Consider the following 19,896-nt stretch of genomic DNA (forward strand, 5'->3'; position numbering starts at 1 on the left):
GCACTACAGTACTTGTATGACGTGAATTGAAAAATACTATATCTCTTGTTTTTTACAGTCCAAATACATGTAATCAAACATAAATATAAAGTGAGCACTGTACACTTTGTATTCTGTGTTCTAATTGAAATAAATATATTTGAAAATGTAGAAAAAATCCAGAACATTTAAATAAATGGTATTCTTTTATTGTTTAACAGTTTGATTAATCATTTAATTTTTTTAATTGCTTGACAGCCCTATTATATACATCTTTTAGTTGAGTTAGCAGAGATTATTGAACTGCAAGGAATAACCTGAGTATAGTAATAGGAGCTTGCTTCCCTGCCTGCACCTTTTTGGGGAAGTGAAAAGATCAGGATTCTTTTAGATATAGCAAGAATCGTTTATCTGCTGTGTGTAGGATAGGAAGAGGATATTTGGTTTTGCCCCAACGAGCTCAACTGAGCACTTGTAATCAGGAAGCAGATGGCACGAGAGCCTGTATAAATACAAGAAGTAACCTAATGTCTTTGTCCATGCCACTGTGTCCCAAATGAGAATTCATACTGAGTCTCTGTAAAGGACAGACTCCTGCAGCGCCTCCTGCTGGTCATTGGGGAATTAGCTCTTTCCAGCATGGAGCGCCCTCTGCAGGCTGGTGATCCGCACAGCTCTGGCCCCCATGTCCCTCACAGCCCCCGGTGCCCCTTTCTCTGGGTTCTGCCCCCTGACATTATCCCCACACTCTACCTCTGGGTGTCTCCTTCCTGGGGAACCCCCAACCCACTATCCCCATCTTGCCTCAGTCTGGGCTACTGCCAGTCATCACCAAGCCCCTGCTCCCTGGGGCAGACTGCAGTGTAAAGGCCACTCGTCATAGGCGGGGGATTCGGACCTGTTGCCTTCCTCTGCGTCCCAGTACCTCTATGGGCCTTGGACCAGGCCCTACAGCCTGTGGAATTACCAGCCTGGAGCGCCCCGCTCAGCCTGCTCCTTCCCCAGCCCTCCTTCACTCCCAGTACCCTGTCAGGAAGGCAGCCAGGCCCTGCTTTCTCCCAGCCTGGAGAGAGATTCCTTGGGCTCTGGCTCACAGCCTTTTTATACAGGCCAGCTGGGGCCTGATTGGGGTGTGACCCAGCTACGGCTGCTTCCCCAATGAGCCATCCCCAGCCACAACCCTCTCCAGGGCTGCTTTTAATCCTTTTTATTTTAGGAGCAGGGTAGTCACCCCGCTACAGTCTCATACAGGGGAAGTAGATGATGTCTGAAAGTGGCAGCCAAAGTTTATACTGTATCTAGCGAAACAGATTCCCTTGTCTTTTACCTCTAACCACTGAAGGATATGACTTGACATGAAGGGAAGATTTATTCACGTACATATTCATTTTAAAGTCTTCCTTGACTAATAAGAGAATTGGAGAGCCAGTTGTGTAGGAAGCTTTTTTACTTTGGGTTTGTCTACACATGAACATTGCATAGGAATAACATAGAGTATGAATTTAAAATGAATTAACTGTTCCTGATTTAATTTGGTGTGTTGATGCTCTTATTTCAGAGTAGAGCATCCACACATGAATTTAAATTGGGAATAGCTCCCTGTGTAGACAAAACTCCCCTTTGATGCCAACTACTGCTGGGCATATCTTGCTAAATAATGGTGGAGTCAAATTGCAGGCCCCACTGCTATGTGATTGCTCTTTATGTTGCTCCCTGCTGTATTAATCAGTTGTTTCAGCCAGTCATTTAATGCTACACTTGTTGAATGAAAATAAAATCTGAGGTTTAGGGTGTGTCTACACTGCAAAGTTGTTGACAAAACTTTTGTCTTTCACAGGAACTTAAAAAAGCCCACCCACGAAAGGCAAAAGTTTTGCCGACGCAAGTGGCAGTGTGAACGTGGCTTTGTCGGCAGGAGCGCTCTCCTGTCGACAAAGCTAAAGCTGCTCATGGGGCTGGAAGTATTTTGTTGGCAAAAGTGCTGACAAAGAGCATTTACACATGCTGACTTTTAGCAACAAGGCTGTGTTGACACAGCTTTGTCACTAAAAGCTGTGTGGTGTAGATGATCCCTTAGTTATAGCAGGAACTTACTTGTTTTCCCCCTTCAAAACTGCCTTCAAAAGGACACTTAAATAATGCATCTTCTACCTTTGTGTATATGGTCCTTTTAATACAAAGATAACATAAGGAGTGTAGTTTGGTTAGAAGCTGAAACAAACAGGCCAGTTCTGCCTCAGTTACTCCACTGAAATCAGTGGAGTCGCACAGTTGTGACTATCAATAGAATTAGTCCCTTATATGTAAACTAGGCTCTGTCTCCTAGATCCTGTTCAAAGTGCGGTAAAGTTTTGTTTGACATTGTGATCATAGAAAGCTTGTTCATGTTTCACTTTCTATTGAAACAGAAATTGCCAAAGAGCATTGGAAAACTAAAGAAGCTGAACAATTTGAATGTCGACAGAAACAAATTAATATCTTTGCCCAAAGAGGTATGTTGTGTGCAGTCAACTATTATGATTATAGATATGTATTATTATAGATAGTCTGTTACAAATAAAAATGGTGAATATAGGTGCTTGTAGGAAGTAGTAAGCAGCTTTTGTTCTATGTAAATTACTAGAAAATATTCCTACCTACCAGGCTATGACCAAGGCTCTGTCTATAGGATTGCAGAGGCCTGGACAAAAGTAGAGGTGGTTTGGCTGCTTGTGAGTGGCTGGTATAATGGAAAAAGAGGTCCAAGACCTAAATAGTTTCTTAGAAACTATCTGATTGTACATGTCAGACCCACCGCTACTTGAAGATCGGTTTTTAAGGTCTGCTTATAACTCAGTGCACTTAAACCAAGGTGTAATCTTTTCTGCAGGTAGAATGACAATACCACAAGAAATTCTGATCTTTTAAAGTTGTGGTTGGAAAGTGCATGGGTGGTGGGCTTTTTGTTTTTATTTTGTTTGTTTTTTTAATAGAGAGAGAGAGAGAAGGAAATTATTTGGGGTGCTGCAATTTTGGAATCTTTGTTTTATGAGTCTCTACAGGCTGCTTGTGTCATCAAACAGCCAGATCTAAAGCAGTGATTTGTGTAATACTAAGCTTAGCGATACCCTAGTTTTATAGCTGTGATCACTGGGGCTTCTTGCTCAACTTAAGCAGTGTATGAAGCGAAACAAAGGGAGAATAGGATTAAATGTAATGGTGGTCGGAGAAGTTGGTCTAGCTCATCAGTAAAACCTGGAAAGGTTGGTATTGCTGGGGTTGGCAGGGAGTATAATAGAGAGAGCCAGTGTGATGTGACTGAAGCCTGGGACAGAGAGTTAAGAGGCCTGAATTCTAATGCCATCTGTGCTACTGATTCATTGTGTTAATTCCTCTTTGCTACCTCCTGCTGCTGCCCTACCCATATCAGAGTTAACAGCTAAGCTTGCAGTCTGAACTCGAAGAAATAAGAGCCTTACAGGGAGAGTTTGCTGGGGGAAGGAGAGGGGAGGAGTAAGGACCTGCGGAGGGGAAGAGCAACCTGGAGTGGGGTCATGGGAAGCAGCCAGGGTGGAACTGTGGTGGTGATGGAAACAGAGACCTGGAGTGGATGGGGAAGTTGGGGCAGGGGAGAAGTAGGAACCTGGAAAAAGAGTTGCAGGGGCAGGCAGGGATCGTGAGGTAAGTGTGGGAGGGGAAGTGAATTTGGTAATGGGGCTGAAGGAAGTGGGTGGATGGGGGCCAAATCGGGAACCTACAAGATGAGAGTAGTGGTGATGAGGGAAGCCAGGGCCCTGGGGTGGGAAGGAAACTGAGCATGTGGGTGTGGAGTCAGGGGAAACCGAGATGGTGAGTGGAAAAGGGGGGACCACAGACCCTGGAGTGGGGTGAGACTATGCTAGACCTGGCTAGGGGGAATGAGGTAGAGAGACCTAGGCATAGTGGGAAATGCCATTAGGGAGGACAAGGAGGGAAGAGATGAATGTCATGGGTGGACCATACTGTACCCATGCCGGGGGGGGGGGGGGGAGAATGGGGCATACACAGCCCCCTGGCAGTGGCAGATGGGATGGGAGTGGACGGAGTTGCTGGGAGTCCCTGAAATAAAGGAGGATGGGAGGGTGGCATGCAGGGAACAGGAGTGGGGATGGAGGAAGGAAATGAGACCTTGGGGTGCACAGTGCATTCAGCCTACAGAAGCTACAAAATGTGTAACCCCTTAATAGTGACCTATACAAAGCAGTGTGCACTTAATTAGCTTTTTATCTAAAGATTTCCGAGGTTTTTTGTGTATTTTAGTGCTCACTATAATCAGAATGATAAGCTTTAATCTTGTATCTATGTCTTCACCACTAACAAAATGCTCTGGAACACTAACTCTCTGCTTAAGTGCATTTGCTTCGTGCATGTTTTGCTAGCCCTTGAAACTTCAGGAAATGCAGTCTGTTACTTTCTGTTACACATTGCTATTATAGCCTTTCACCTCAAAGTCAGTGGTTTGAATTCAGTGTTGGTAATGGTAGCAAATGGAAATAAGTTACACTCCTCTTGGATCCACATGGTAGCCTCTGCATTTGCTTCACTTGCTTTCATAAATAACATGTCACAGAAACCACAGCCTAACTGCTGTGAATTAGCATCTGTGGCTGTCTCAGTTCTTTGTGCTTAGACAGACCGACATGAATGCCTTTTTGGATTCTGCTCCCCCCAAAAAAGACTTATGGAACACTAGTGGGGTCATGTGGAGAAGCTTGCTGTGCTGCTCATGCTATGTGTGCTTGGGGTAATTAACAGTTCATTTCCCTTAGCATAGTACCCGTCTTAACCACAAACATTAGCTTTAAGCAAAACATAAGTATTTTTTCTTATTTGTGGCATAAATTCATGATGTTAAAGTGGATGGGGGGGGGAATAAATGGAGATTCATATGTTCTACAATTCTAAAAGAAAAAAGGAGTCTGACCAGCCTAGTAGGTCGTATGGCACATGCAGTATGCGCCATGCAAACAACCCAGGCTCAGGAATGGCTTCAAGGACACTGATAATGTTGATCGTGACTCCAATGATGAATCTCATCCTGGAGGAGATTCGCTTGGTCTTTTGCTGGAGATTGTGTCCATTTCCCTACTAAACAAAACAATGTTACAAATATTGAAGACCTTTTCATTCACTCTTGTTGGTAAGAGAAGGGAAGAATCCTGCTTGTGACTACTTAATAGTGAGATTGTACTGTGTTCATTACCACTTTCCCATTTATTCTTATCTCAAGCTGATTTTGATACAGAAGTTAAGCAAGGAGGTCTGAACATTCACTTCAAAAACTGCCGTTGGTGACTTGGTCCCTCTGTGTATTGAACTCAAGATGGCTGTCGGGATGGCATTGGGAAGATGGTGGTCTCTGACCTCTAAATGTCAATAGTCAAGTGTGAGCTGCTAAACACACGTGTTCTTCCCCTTCCGGCCCCCTAGATTGTCTCCCTGCAGCAGAGATTTAACTTGTACCTGTGATGTCAGAAATTGTTTCTGTTTGAATGAAATATAGTGCTCTGACAGAACTATGAATTGTATGAATAAAACTTTATTTTAGGCGTGGGGTTTGGGTAAACCTGTAAAACAAGTATATATGTACTTATACCTGTACACACTTGTAAAACCAGTCTTTTCCTACTGTAGTAAGATGACATTGACACCTTATTACATAATTATGGTATGGTTCAAGATTATTCTGAACCTTTAGCATCATAATTCCTTAGATGCTTTCTGGTTCAAAGGTTCTCCTGAACCTGATGGCAATTCATAATGTGAAAATGTTAGAGTCAATGGCTGCCAGATACTCCAGTCACTTGACAAGTCATGTATTCAATATTTGTATTTTGAAGATGATTCTGCTCTCATTGAAGCTAGTGGAAAACTCTGACTTCAGGAAGAGCTGAATGTGTTTAAACTTGTTCGTGATCACAAATGGTTTATTCCTTTAAACTTGAAAGACCTGCTCAGTGACTTCCTCTAATCTTAAATCCCATCCTGCGGTTAGAACATGAGCGAAACTAGTGTGCTGAACCATCTGTTTAGGATACTTTAAAGTATCCTAAATTGTGTAATTACGTGCTCATTAATGAGCCTATATCATCTGCAGAAATCTGACACAGAGCACTACCTGGCATAATAAGTAGAGTTGGTCAAAAAAAATTTGTTGGAATGATTGTCTGTCTGTCTGACTGAAAATATCCATTTGCAAAATCAGTATTTTTCCTGGGAAAACTTCAGTTTTCTCTTGAGGGGAGAAATCAAAATGACAGTTTCCCTGTTATCCACTTCTGAAGGTTCTTGTCAGTTTCTCTTTCTGCCTTCCCCCAGCCATCCAGCTGATGTGTGCACTGAACTCTCAGACAACCAGGCTGGAAGGCTTATGTCAGTTTCACTGGGAAGCTGGAAAATGCTGTTCAGAGTCTCCCAAAATAACTTTTTTTGTTTGTTTTCTTTGTTTTTTTTTTTAAATCCCTTCCCTTGAAATATTTCTCAGTTTTGACTTTTCCTTCCCGTTTGGGATTAAAATTTGTTCCAAAAACATGATTTTTTTTTGTGGGAAGGGATTCCTATTTTCCAGACAACTGTAATAATAACAAAACAAGTAAAACCTCTGGTGTGAATCTGTGGATTCGTTTGGGTAGCAGCAGTTATGTGTTTACTTTAAGGCCTTTAGTTTTACATCATTCAGTTTCAATTGTTTCTTTATTTCATAAAGTGGAATTGTAGAATTTAACCCTTCAGCCACAGCCACCTCGAATTCATGAGACTGGCAAGAGAGAAACTGAATTTGGGGCAGCTGAAGCCAGGCATCACCAGGACTCCCTCTACACGATTTGTCAGAATCTGCAATTGAAGCCCACTTTTTCCTCTTGCATTGCTCTTCAGCTCACTCCCCTTTCCCAGCCATGGCAGCACTCGAGGCCATGCTGCCCTTAGATGTCTGCCCCTGGCCTACTGTCTCTCAGGAGGAGAGTCTCAGCATACAGCAGGTGACAATACTGTTGAGTCAGTATTAACAGAATTCCTGCATTATATCTTCGTATGGATTCTCCCACCCTTGCCTTGTCCATTTCTTCCCATGTGGATATCTTGCAGGGAGAGGGGGAAATAAAGTGTAAGCATGGAAGGATGGGGGAAAAGCTTCTTTGAAACACTTCACGGCCATAGTTTTCTCCACCAATTTTCTCCTCACCACACTGTGCAGCAGGAATGTAGAGCTATTGAAGCAGATGAACCTCTTTTCACTTATTGAGGTTCTTCAGAATCACAGAATCACAGAATCACTTCAGTCACAGCTCCATTAATGTTAATCAGGTAACTTCTTGAAACTTAAATGTGATTTCTTCTTATCAGAGGGACTCTTGTGCTTGGGCTGGGGTTCAAGAAAAACCCTGACTTACTTCTGTGTGTTTAAGTCAAATTTCTGGTTGTGCCACTCTAAATGCATGTATGTAAGAATTTGAAATGTTATGAATATCTAAATACAGCTGTGATCTTTCCTACTAAAGTAATATTTTTGTGATGTTCAAAATGATTTTTTTAAAATGAGAAAAAACAGTTTTTGAGAATAATACAAATACATGGAACACAGTGGTGGAGAAACATAACAGACAAGTAACTAATTCTCTATACTTAATGTAATGAGTAATCAATAAAAGATGTGATAACATTAACAGTTAAATTATAGTTTTTTTACACTGATGAACTATTCTAAATCTTGAAGTACAATAGGATTGTCTTCATTTGGTTAGTGGTTCAAGCAACTACCAGATATCCTTGGTTCCTTTAAAAGATTCAGTAGATACTGCAGCACTACCTCAAAATTTGCAGAGGAGTAGCACAAAAAAAGATTAAGTAAATGAACAAGAAAAGGTTAGTGATGCAGGGCCTTAAAGGATAAAATCAGTCCATGAGGCAATAGGGAATGAGAGAGCCACTGGAGACATGAAAAATCAAAAGAGGAAGTGGTGTGGCTGTATTTGGGATGGATGGATAGTGGGTGTCATGGTTATCAAGTAAGTGAGAGGCTGCAAAAATCAAGACAAATAGAAATGATCAGGGCATGAGTGAGAGAACATTATTGTGGAGGAAGACCTGGCAAGACATGGACATATGTTGAGAATGAGATAAGAGTTGCAGATGATGATCCCCAAATTGTGAGGTGAAGGATGGTGGTATTGACTGACTGGGAAAGGAGGAAGAGTGGGAGAATTTTGTATGAAAACATAGAGCTTTGCTTCAATCATATTAAGCTTTTAATTAATGGTGAAATATCTGGTAGAAGACATTGGAGAGAAATGACAATGTGCAGTTTGGCAGAGATGGAAAGATCAGTGTTGGGCTGAGCTGACTTATCAGCATAGAGATGAGAGCTGAAACCATGGAAGTAGAAAGAATCATCCATGTCTGAGGTTTAAAGGTCATCCACAGTGGGATAAGGGAAGAGCAGTCACTGCTGGAAGAGCAGTCAGACTTAGGAAAACCAAAAAATTGTAGCAAAAAAGCCAAGGGAAGAGTTTCCATGTTATCCAATGCAGTGTATTTTTGAGAATACTTGCATTTTAATGTAAATAATAAGCATATGCATGATTTGTATGTAATTTTTCTAAATCCTAAACACTTAATTTTCTTTCAATTATCAGATGTAGGCTGCATAACTATCAATTGTAGGGCTCTGATATCTTATTTTAAACTTATGTAATTCAACCTTACAAATTGCCATCTGACCAGCTGGGTTGATTTTATTTGTTTGTTTGTTTTTTTAATTTTTTTAAAATTTTAAAGGAAAACAGACAAGTGATATAACATGGCTGTTATGCAAGGCTGTTGTAACAGACCTAAAAACTTGTTTGTATAGTACTAAGATATATTTTCTTATGTTATGTTTAGTTGTGTGTAGGCTATACTTTGAAATTGGTTGTGTACCAGCACTTTCCATGGCATATAGTTTAGTAAAGACAGTTTAAAAAATGTCCTCACTTTAAGCAGCCCCAATTCAACAGAGCACTGAAATGTGCACTTTCCTCGAATGAGTAGACCCATTAAAATAATGAAGTCCGTATTTAAAGTTAAGTATGTGCTTAAACGTTTTGTGGAATGAGGGCTGAACTGTTGTATGTTTAGTATACATGTAATGGTTTGAATATGTGTTTGAAATTGTGCATAATAGATGTTGCCAAACCAACAAAAGCATGGCCTGAGTCCCTGGCTCTTTGTCAATTAATGACGTGCAGCCAAGTAAAGCACAGTGTTCTGGTATTGCATTACTTCTTAGTGGTCAAAGTGACATATTTTTCTTTCAATATGCTATTTAGTACATGCAGTCTACCTCAAAGGCTTTTGTGTTTTGGTCCTGGTGTCTTCCTACAATGCTGGGTGGATGCATTCTTTTCTTGAAATAGTAGCAAATGCTTATCTTCGAAATGATTCATTTATCCTGTCATAAAGTTTTCCCCTAATGTTAATTGCTCGATATATGCTGTCTCCCCCATGGAAGAACATTGTTTCATAAACAGCTTCCAGTATTTTGTCTGTGTAATTTTTTCTTTTGAAATACAAATGGTCTGGACTTGTGAGTTTTATTAGACTATGTTCTGATGAATAGTTCATGTTAAAGTAATTGAGGCAGCAGCAACCACATGTGAATTTTGGCAGCTCTTTAGGGGAGATGGGATTTATGTTTTATCTCCATTTTTAGCATAGTATGGTCCATCCAGTACAGATGATGAAGAATAAATCAAATGAATGTCTCTTGTGTTTTCTTAATTGTTAGCTGCTTGGAAAATTGAGTCAGGTAAACTTGTAACCTTTTAAATATTTTTTCAGTCCACAATTGCTCTATTATCTCTCATTTAAGTGCTTTAAATGCATGATGACTCAAACCAGCTGGCTCCACTGCACATTCTTCATTGTCAAAGTATAGAAATTTCTAGCTTAGTGGGGTATCCCAACAGGGCTGCATGGCTTTTTCTGTTTGTTTGGCAAAATTGTTCAGATCCTCATGCTCCCAAGATTGAATTACTCAAACTTCATTCATAGAAAAACAAACACTCTGTGTATGGTGAGTCATCACTTGCCAGCTCATCTAACATTCACTAACTGTAGCTGTTGTCCTTACAGCTCCTCATATTAGATGCACCAATTAGACACTGAATAGATTTGATTTTTTTTCCTAGATTGCACCTCAAATGCTGTGAATTTGTCAAGACAACTTAATTAAGAATTTGAGTGAGTGGTCACTTGATGCTGCAAAGAGGTGGTGAAATAAAGTAATTAGCAGAAGAATTGTAATTTTAAAACTTTTGCTTATGCTTTCAATGACAATTTCTAGTATAGTTAAATACTGCATTCGTCCATGAAAATATATGTAAATATAGATGAAGGAGGTGGATGTTTTTGTTTTGGTTAGGGTTTTTTAATTCAATATGTTAAAACCTTTATTAACCCAGGAGAAAAGGAGTAGTGGGTTAATTGCATATGATCAAAACATATTATTTTGTTTGAAGACTTATCACACAGCTTAATTTTAGATGGATTTTTGATTATTAATTTCTAGCTTTGGCCAAGATAGAACTTGCTCTGCTAGCTAGTTGGTACTAACGCAAGTAATTTGAGGATCTGTAATCAAGGATTTTAAGAGCTTTGAATGTTGTTTGTAATGAAAGAACCATATTGCTTTACAAAGGAGCCTACTCTTTTAGCAAGAGAGTGGCGGTGGTGGTGTTGCTGACTACAGAAAACATTTCATTTTGGAGAGAGAGCTGCTAAAGGGGAGGCATCCTGGATAATATCAATTATATATTGGTTCGCTTGAGAGAGAGAATATTAATTAATTGAATAATAAAATATTATTAAACTACTTAAATAGTGTGTGTATATATGTGTAGAAAGAGTCTTACTTTTTTAGACTAAGATCCGCATCAGTAGCTTCTGCTTTTACTAATGCAGTCAGGTCTTAAATCAACTTGATCTGAAAGTTTCAAAAGGCTTCTGATATTTTGGCCTAATACATGGATTAAGAGGAAAGAAATATACTTTTAAGTAAGAGGGATTTTTTTTGTTTGTTTTGGGTTTTTTTGTGAACATGTATAAGATTAGCAGACCCAAGGTAAGTAAGGTTCTCATCTGAAGGAAAACAACCAGTGAATTGCTTGAAGAAGCTTTCTGCTGGGTGAATTCAATAACCTCAGTACTCTTGTTATCAGTAGTTGCCATCCAGAGCAAAGGTCACTGAAGCTGGATTTTACCAATTTAATGCTATTTTTAACTATGCATTTTATGTGAAAATATATTTTGCATCAAAGTCCGGGTGTAGAAACTTGTATCTGTGATGAACAGAGGATACATTACCCATGTGGAGTGCTGTGGATGAGGTAAGCTTAGATGGCAGGATGGAGGGAGGTAAATGATCACATTTGGAAAAAGGCTGGAGGCAGAGGATATTAGAGTATATTGGGCAGCTTGTATGGGAAAGAAGGGATGAGTTTTGGAAACTTCTAATAAAACAATAGTGTCACTGTTTGAGCTATACCAAAGACATTTATTTGTAAGATGTTTATTACTTTGTCTCACACTGTTGCTAGTTGCTGACTCTAGTGACCGCAATCTCAACAAATGTTAAGAGCTGACTGGCTTATTTAAATTGCCCAGAGCTCTGTTGTGCTTGGTGAGGTACAAAAACAATCAAAGAATGTTAACACTGAAATATAAGGTTAGAAAAAGTTGAGGGGTAAAAACTAACATTTGCTGGGAGAAGCATACAGATGACCTGTGCAGCTGAGATAATTGGTCATGCAGCTGAAGGCAGGAACAGATGAGGCTGAATCTTGACCTCTTTGGTTCTGAATAATTAACTTTATAATTTTACAAGCTTATTGTTCATGAAAATACTAAAAGAGACTGTCTAGAGATCTATTATCTCATATTATTAATTTGCAGTCTGTGACTTGAAGCCATTATAATTTGAATGTGCTCTGACATCTTGTGCAATCTATGTGACACGCCTTTCTTACAATATGGTTCTGCAACAAAAATAGTTTTCCTCTCTTTTTAATATAGATTGGGGGGTGCTGCAGTCTTAATGTCTTTTCTGTGCGTGACAACAGATTATCTCGAATTCCCTCTGAGATTTCACAAGCCACTGAACTGCATGTCCTGGATGTAGCTGGAAACAGGTGAGAGAGATTTTATAGTGTCCTGTTACCATGCTGGTTTTGCTTCATTCTCAGTCAAGACATGTAGATTTGATGTCTTAGAATGAAGCAGCAAAAAAAGCTTATACTCCAATTTCACTAGTCCCAATACTTTGAAATTGGCAATATGTTCCTGCTCTCTGGCCAAATGTAATTCCAAACCCTGCCAATACTGAGTACACGTATGTGTGTCAAAACTACCTTTGTGACAAATGCACATAAAAATATAGGATTCCAATCATGACTTTCAGGTTTTCTTCAGCAAGGAACAGAAAAGTCTCCTAACTTTTTCACTTCATGTTCTTCTGACTTTAAATGAAAACAAAGAGATCTTGGCTTCAGGTGAAGTCTGGTGAATTGACGCATTAAAGCCAGTTGATCCTTCTAAATGGGAAGTTTGACAATCAAGTTAATCATATAAATGTTAAGACAACAGAAGTTATACTTTTTTTATCAGCATAAAAACTGGGCTTACAGATCTCATGTCATGCAGTGGTGTTTTGGATTCATTTATTTGTTGTTTATATTGTTGCACAAGTAGAGACCTGAACCAGGGCCCCATTGTGGTCAGCACTGTACCCACACAATGAAAAGACATTCCCTGCTCCAAGTTACATCTAAGCATAATGAGAAACAGCTGAGTAGAACAGGCCGGGCACAAGATATAAAGTGAGATGGTTAGCCAGTTCGTTGAGTCATCTTTATTTTTACTTGAAATCAAACCATATGCATGTGTGCAACTGGTTCGCTGCCCAGTTGGGCAGGTTGATTTATTAAGTCTCTTAGAAACTGGCCTGAACTTTCAGACTTTCCATTTCTTTTTAAATTAGGCTGATACATCTTCCTCTGTCACTGACTTCCTTGAAGCTGAAGGCTTTGTGGTTGTCTGATAACCAGTCCCAACCTTTGCTGATGTTCCAGACTGACACAGACCCTGAAACAGGAGAGAAAATTTTAACATGTGTTTTACTTCCTCAAATGCCTTCTGAGCCCAGTTGCCAAGGTATGGTATACTTTGAAAATCATTTCCACATACAGCAGACCTGTCATCTTTAAAAATCTACTGTCTGGTATCTTTCCCCTCAGCATTGTACAAAAAGCTCTAGGTTATCTTTAGTTTATTTAGCTTTTGTTTAAAAAACATAACAAAAACAGTTAATATTTGGTAACGGATAACATTTTTGTTGTTCACCATTAAAGAGCTACTCTTCTGCCTTTCACTATTCACTGTCTCAAAAGATTTTAACTCCAATGGGTAAGTTGATAAGTAAATTGACTTTCCTCCCCTCTATGTCAGTTATACAAGTGTGAATTTATTTAACGAAAATACAAATTAAGCAAGTATCATTATCTTGTTACCCCCAAAATCCATGAGAGCTCGGTGGTGGAGCTCATGTGTACAAAGTGGATATTTGTTTTTCAAACTTGTGTATGTGACTATGGAACAGAGTTGGAAGCTGAAGATTGAAAAGCTCTGAGTCTTGACTTGAAAGATCCAGGTGAGTTAATAGCAGATGTCATAAAAATAGGCATCATCATCTCTAGAATGTCACCTTTCTGTCAAAAAAGGGTCAACAGGCTTTCTCTCAAATGTAAATACTGTGCAGTAACTTTGTATTTCAGCCTTAAAAGAATAGGTGAGGGATTGGTGGGGTCAGTTAAACTCTTTAGCTTTGTTCCCTCATGTGTAACTAGTCCCTTCAGGGCTCAGTTGAGTCTAGAACTTCTGTGGCAACCCAATATCTGAAGGGTCAGATATGCCCACAAAAGCAACAGCTATTTATTGGTACTCGGATACTGTGGTGATTGCTCAGTGTTGTCAGTTCTCACAATTTTATTCTGATTCTCTATATTTGGTGTCTGTTTTAAAGGCCAACTCCAAGAGGCACGTGGATTACATGAGAATCTATTTAATTTAAAAATAAAAACAAAAAAACCTTAACCCTTTAGTGCCCATAGTTGCAGAGACAAAGATTGAAAATGTGAATCCTAAAATCTCAAACCAGAAGGCAAACAAAAAACACCAAGATTTTATTTGTTTGGCTTAAAAATCATGATTTTCAAAAAAAAAAAGCCATGTCATGATTTTTGAGAACCTGGCTGATTTTTGAAAACTTGGGGGTGGCAAGAGTGGAACCTAGATAGCCTGGTCAGAGAAGGGGGTTTAGGCATGCTACTCTGGGGGAGGGGGGGTCACTGATAGGTAGTGTGACAGGGTCAGACCAGATGGCTATAGGAGAGTAATAGAAGGCAGATATATTAGCCCCAGGCTAAGTAGGTTTCTTTTCCCTGGGTAAGGTAACAGGGAAGGTTCCAGAACAATCAAGAACCTTCTGAAGAAAATTAAGACAGGCTGATTAGAACACCTGCAGCCAATCAAGAAGCTGCTAGAATCAATTAAGGCAGGCTAATCAGGGCATCTGGGTTTTAAAAAGGAGCTCACTTCAGTTTGTGGTGCACGTGTGAGGAGCTGGGAGCAAGAGGCACTAGGAGCTGAGTGAGAGAACGCAGACTGTTGGAGGACTGAGAAGTACAAGCATTATCAGACACCAGGAGGAAGGTCCTGTGGTGAGGATAAAGAAGGTGTTGGGAGGAGGCCAGGGGGAAGTAGCCCAGGGAGTTGTAGCTGTCGCACAGCTGTTCCAGGAGGCACTCTAGACAGCTGCATTCCACAGGGCCCTGGGCTGGAACCCAGAGTAGAGGGCAGGCCTGGGTTCCCCCCCAAATCCTCCCAACTCCTGGTAAGACACAGGAGGAGTCGACTTGGACTGTGAATTCAGAAAAACAGCCAAGCTGAGAGCTGCTGTGAAGCTCCAAGGCGAGCAAATCTGCCAATAAGCTCAAGACCCATCAAGATAGAGCAGAAACTTTGTCACAGTAGGAAACTGGGTGGCGCACCAGACCACAGTCCTTACATAAACAAAATAAGTGTAGTGGGTCCAGCTTCTTGGATTACCAGCCACTGTCTCATCCACTTGTTTAACATGACATCATGTCAGCCAATGACAGAGAGTTGATAAATGTTGTACTGTTGCGTGTTGATTAGCTACAAACCGTTTGGCTCATTTCTTAGTCAGCCAGATTGTTAATCCAAAACTATAGTTTTAACCAAACACATACACTCTACATATTCCTTCGTGATGAATGCTTGATAATGGAAAAACTGCTATCTTTCTCTTCTGTCAAAAATAAAATTGTTTGCCTAAGTGAATGGTCAGTAGAATTTTTGCATGGGATGAGTAGGTAATAATTAGGGTTTCTAATTTTCAGTTTTAGCTGATAACATCCCCAATACAAAAAAATGAATGTTTCACTGGAAAAATGCCAGAAATGGTTAATTGTGCTTAAGGGCTTGTCTATATGGAATACTAATGCAGACATGGGAGTGATGTCTAAAATTCACTAATATGTTGCACATTAACTGGCCTGTATAGAGGTGGTGGTGTGCACTAAAGGTTCCCCAGTGCATTTTAATGTTGTGCTGTTTGAAACAGTACTAAGTTAAAGTGCACTAGGTAACATTACCAAGAGATTACTTGTACAGTAGGATACATTGTAACAAGTAATGTAATTAGTAATGTATATTATATACAAAGAGCCCCAAAACCCACCCAATTTTTGGACATCTACATAAAAGTTAAAAATTACTAAAAAACAAACCCTGCAAAATGAAATGAATTGAATTAAACCCCAAAGTCCTCATAATATATGTTAACATATTCTTCCTTGAGAAGGTTCAGCTTTGTTTTTTCCATTATAACAGATAACCTGCCCCGATGTGGTGCATTTGAGAGCTTGGTAAATACAATGTCAGATGAAACCTGGAATGAGCGTGCGGTAAACAGAATCAGTTCGATCCGCTTTTTAGAAGATGAAAAAGATGAAGAGGATAATGAAATGGTACGTTTCTCAAACATACGCTATTACACATGTAGTGACTAAAATGCAAAAGAGTAAAAAGTGTTTGAACTGTCTAATTCTTGCCTTAAACATTCCAAGTTTCTAACAGTAGTAGCAGACTTTCTATGTTTATAGCAGAGCTGTTAAACTTTGGTTTTATAGTGGTTTAAAAAGGCTTTTTAAATTTGGTATTGTTTATCTGCTTAAATCAAATACAACTTTCAGTTCTGCTAAAACAAGACTCTCTTACTGTGAAAATTTTAGTCTGTTTTTTCTTTATTTTTTTAGGATGGTTCCTTCCAGTTTTCCAAAAGCAGGATAGGAGTAGGGTCTTCTTCTGCTCTGTGGAAGGTGTAAGCCTTGGACTCTGTCCTTTAGGCAGTAACTTTGAGTTATTACACTCTGACATGCGTCCACATTGAGTTTTCTACCCTCACTATCATGTTTGTCTTTTCCCCCACTTTCATTACCCCTCCTTCATCTCATGACCATATGTATTGATACCAACATAGTGTCCATAATCAGATGGCATGTGGCACATTGGTGCATGCTGTTTCCTACTCACATGAAGAAGGGCTATTGGGAGCATCTGTCACTGTACTTACGAGACCTCCATTAAATGGTCATTTCATACTCCCTGGAAATCAAAAATTTGAGGTGGTCTTTGAAATAAAGCATTCTTTTGTAATGGCTTTGCTTCACTAACAGTAACTACTTGCAAATATTGAGACTTTTAGTGCCAAAAGAACTTTCCGCAGACTTCTAAATGTCTCCCAAAACTTGCTGATTGTACCAATTTTGCATGCACATTTTCAGAGGCATGCTGATGTCTTTGCCTTCAGCCTAATTTGAAGTGAGCCTGCATCAAAACACAAATCTAAAAAAAATCTAAAAAACATGGGGATTTTCAGATCTGTACTCTAACTCAAGAACATCTTAGTTATAACACTCCAGACATGTTAGCAGTATGGCTTTATTCTGAAGAGTGACTTTGAAACAGACAGTATTTTTAACAATCACTTGCATATCAAATATGCTCATTTGACAAGTATACAGATATATTTTTCCTTACTACCTGCTCTGTAAACTGAACTAGGGATCTGACAAGCTAGGGTCCCTCTTTCTCAGAACCAGGGGTAAAGGGTTAGCAGATCAGATTAGTCCATCTGACATCTGTGCCAGCTGTGATTGCCTCCTATTGGTTTCCACAGGGGTAGCTGATGGAAACTTAGTAAGCAACTTTTGTGAATGCACAAGGGGGAATATAATCTAGTTTACTTTTCTTAAGGTGTCATTTGTGCAGGGCTAACTGGAGTAAAAAGTAGTAAAACTAAATTTGGTCACTGAAGGCAGCATATGTGACTGGGGCAGCACACACAGAACTGCATTTTGAATAAGGTGTCACTTTTCATAACTGAACCACATAAAGTTGTGAAATAAGAATCTTTAACTAAACTCTTAAAACTTCTACCTCTTCTTATTGATCCACTTCTAATGAACTCAGAACAGCAGGCACTTTGAAACACTATTAAAAATTAAAGTGCAGGACATCACTTGAGGATTTACAGACTACCCTGAAGCAGTCCACTTTTGATATTGGGGGGAAAAAAAAATGTATGTAAATCATTTTGTGATCTAATCAAAAAAAGTGTTTTATTCAGCTAGTCATTAATTCCCAGTGTATGCCCCTTATAGTTCACTAGTGCTACTGTAATAATGTAAATAGTACACAAAACACTTATTTTTAAAAATTATATACATATGCACCTGCACACACACTCATGCTGTTATACTTAATGTGATATAGATTTTTTTAAAAAGAAAATTATAAGCTAATTCACTGGTGGTTCAAATTATGCAAGTAAATTATCTTTCTATTTAGCTTTCGTCAACTTTCCTTGCACATATTCCAGCATAAGGACATATCCTTCTCTAGCAGATGGTACAGAATTACTGAAAATAAACTAATGGAATTTTCCCTCCAAGTTCCCAGTATCTATTTGGCAAAACTTAATCTAATCCATGTCTTGATGATGGAAGGAGAATAGAACATCACACAAACATTTACTTGACCATATAGAGAGACATCACAGAGAGATGATGTGGGATTTTTTCAAAAGCATCTATGTTTTGTTTGGTTAATGGAATTAATTCCTAAATCACTTTGGCGATTTTGAAAATCCCATATGGTTCTTTCATGACTCCCCCCCCCCCCCCAAAAAACTGGGAACTTCTGTTGATGTGGATTTCAAATTAACAGGTCAGATTAGGAAAATTATGTGTCCAGAGTCTGTTCTTCCCCTCCCCCCCCCCCCCCCCCCAAAAAGACCTCTTTCACTGACTTCATCAACAAGCAGCTATGAAATTAACATATCTTGAAATTAACATTTATGATTTTTAAAAATCATGTTATAGCTAATATTTGGTATTAAATGCTAAAACCTTGAAAGTGTGTGTGGTTCAAAAAGACAAAAGCAAAACCGTTTACTCCACTGTTTGTTTTTAGAGAACACTTCTAAGGCGAGCCACTCCACATCCTGGAGAGTTAAAGAACATGAAAAAGACAGTGGAGAATTTACGGAATGATATGAATGCTGCTAAAGGACTGGATTCAAACAAAAACGAGGTCACTAATGCCATTGACAGAGTGACCACTTCTGTGTAGAGTTACATCTCCAGGTTTTACCTCCTGTGTCTTCCCCTGCTGTTGAAATGTTCCTGTCATCTTCTGGGACGTCATTCAGACCCCTTTGTTTTTAACCAGAACCTGATTCATCATCTCCTTGTATGTGGAAGGTGCTGATCACTGGAAGAAAGTGCCTTATCTCAGCCAGGCATTGAACCAATAATCTCCAAATCAATATTGTACTTTTAATAGTTTAGTTTGTTTTTAATAAATAGAGTACACTACTGTATAGGTAGTGCCATATTTTTGTCTTACATGTGGGGAAATATGATTTTTCCTAAGTGCTGGGGTATCTTCTTCCCAGTTGCTAGATATGCTGGTGAGAAATATAGTTTTATGTGGAAAATGGATACATTTTTACTCTTTGGCAGCTCAGATGGTGTAAATTTTAAAATTTTGTATAGGAGTTTCATAACAAAATGGTGTATTTCATTTTTAAAAAGAAATTTATCTTAATCGGTACATATTTTAGTATTTGTGGAAGAGAACGTGAGTTACATGGACAGTTTTATTCATTTGTTGTTTGTACTGCCCACTTGTGCCTTAATGTGTCTTGTATGTCAGACCAGTCTTAAAAGAAAACAGAATCCTTGGGCAGAGCTAGGTTAAAACAATTGTGCCTGTTTGGAAGTGTTCATTTCAAGACGTAATTAACCTTTGGGGTATTATAAAAAAAAAAAAAGGAAAACTGATGTTTATATCACAGGATTCAAATTTGTGAAGCACAACTGTTTATTTTATTGTATGCTGAGTTGAGATTAAACGAGCAGACTGCTACTGTTTATTACACAATGCACTCACACTTTAACTTAATCATAAGGAAACCTCTTGTTTTGGATGCAATGATGGATTGCAGTCAACAGAAACTCATGCTCCCACTTTTAAAGTTGAATGTGCCATTTGTAAAATAAACAGAACAAAATGCACACTAGACTTTCAGAAGCACAGTATGAAACTAGTTTTATGTAGGACACAAGAAAAATGATATTCTTTTAAAGTGCTTTGCAGGTTTTATATCTATATATAAAACCACAATAAAATAAAAATTTGAAAGCCTCAGTAGCTTTTTATTGTATCATTAAAATTGCTATGATAAATATTCAAATTGATTTTATTTGTACATTTTATTGT

General features: G+C 39.0%; 1 protein-coding gene across 1 annotated transcript in view; it reads left to right on the forward strand.

The window, feature by feature from the left end:
* The window catches only part of LRRC1 (leucine rich repeat containing 1), a 119,424-nt gene extending 99,870 nt beyond the window's left edge, over nucleotides 1-19,554 (forward strand). Inside the window, exons 10-14 of the mRNA XM_038397257.2 lie at nucleotides 2,388-2,471; nucleotides 12,046-12,161; nucleotides 13,010-13,182; nucleotides 15,943-16,079; nucleotides 18,586-19,554. Coding sequence (XP_038253185.1) covers nucleotides 2,388-2,471; nucleotides 12,046-12,161; nucleotides 13,010-13,182; nucleotides 15,943-16,079; nucleotides 18,586-18,744 — 669 coding nt within the window. The 3' untranslated portion in view covers nucleotides 18,745-19,554. The remainder of the gene's footprint in view (nucleotides 1-2,387; nucleotides 2,472-12,045; nucleotides 12,162-13,009; nucleotides 13,183-15,942; nucleotides 16,080-18,585) is intronic.
* The last annotated feature ends 342 nt before the right edge of the window (nucleotides 19,555-19,896 follow it).

This window comes from Dermochelys coriacea, chromosome 3 (assembly GCF_009764565.3).
Source record: "Dermochelys coriacea isolate rDerCor1 chromosome 3, rDerCor1.pri.v4, whole genome shotgun sequence".
In the NCBI taxonomy this organism is placed as follows: Eukaryota; Metazoa; Chordata; order Testudines; family Dermochelyidae; genus Dermochelys; species Dermochelys coriacea.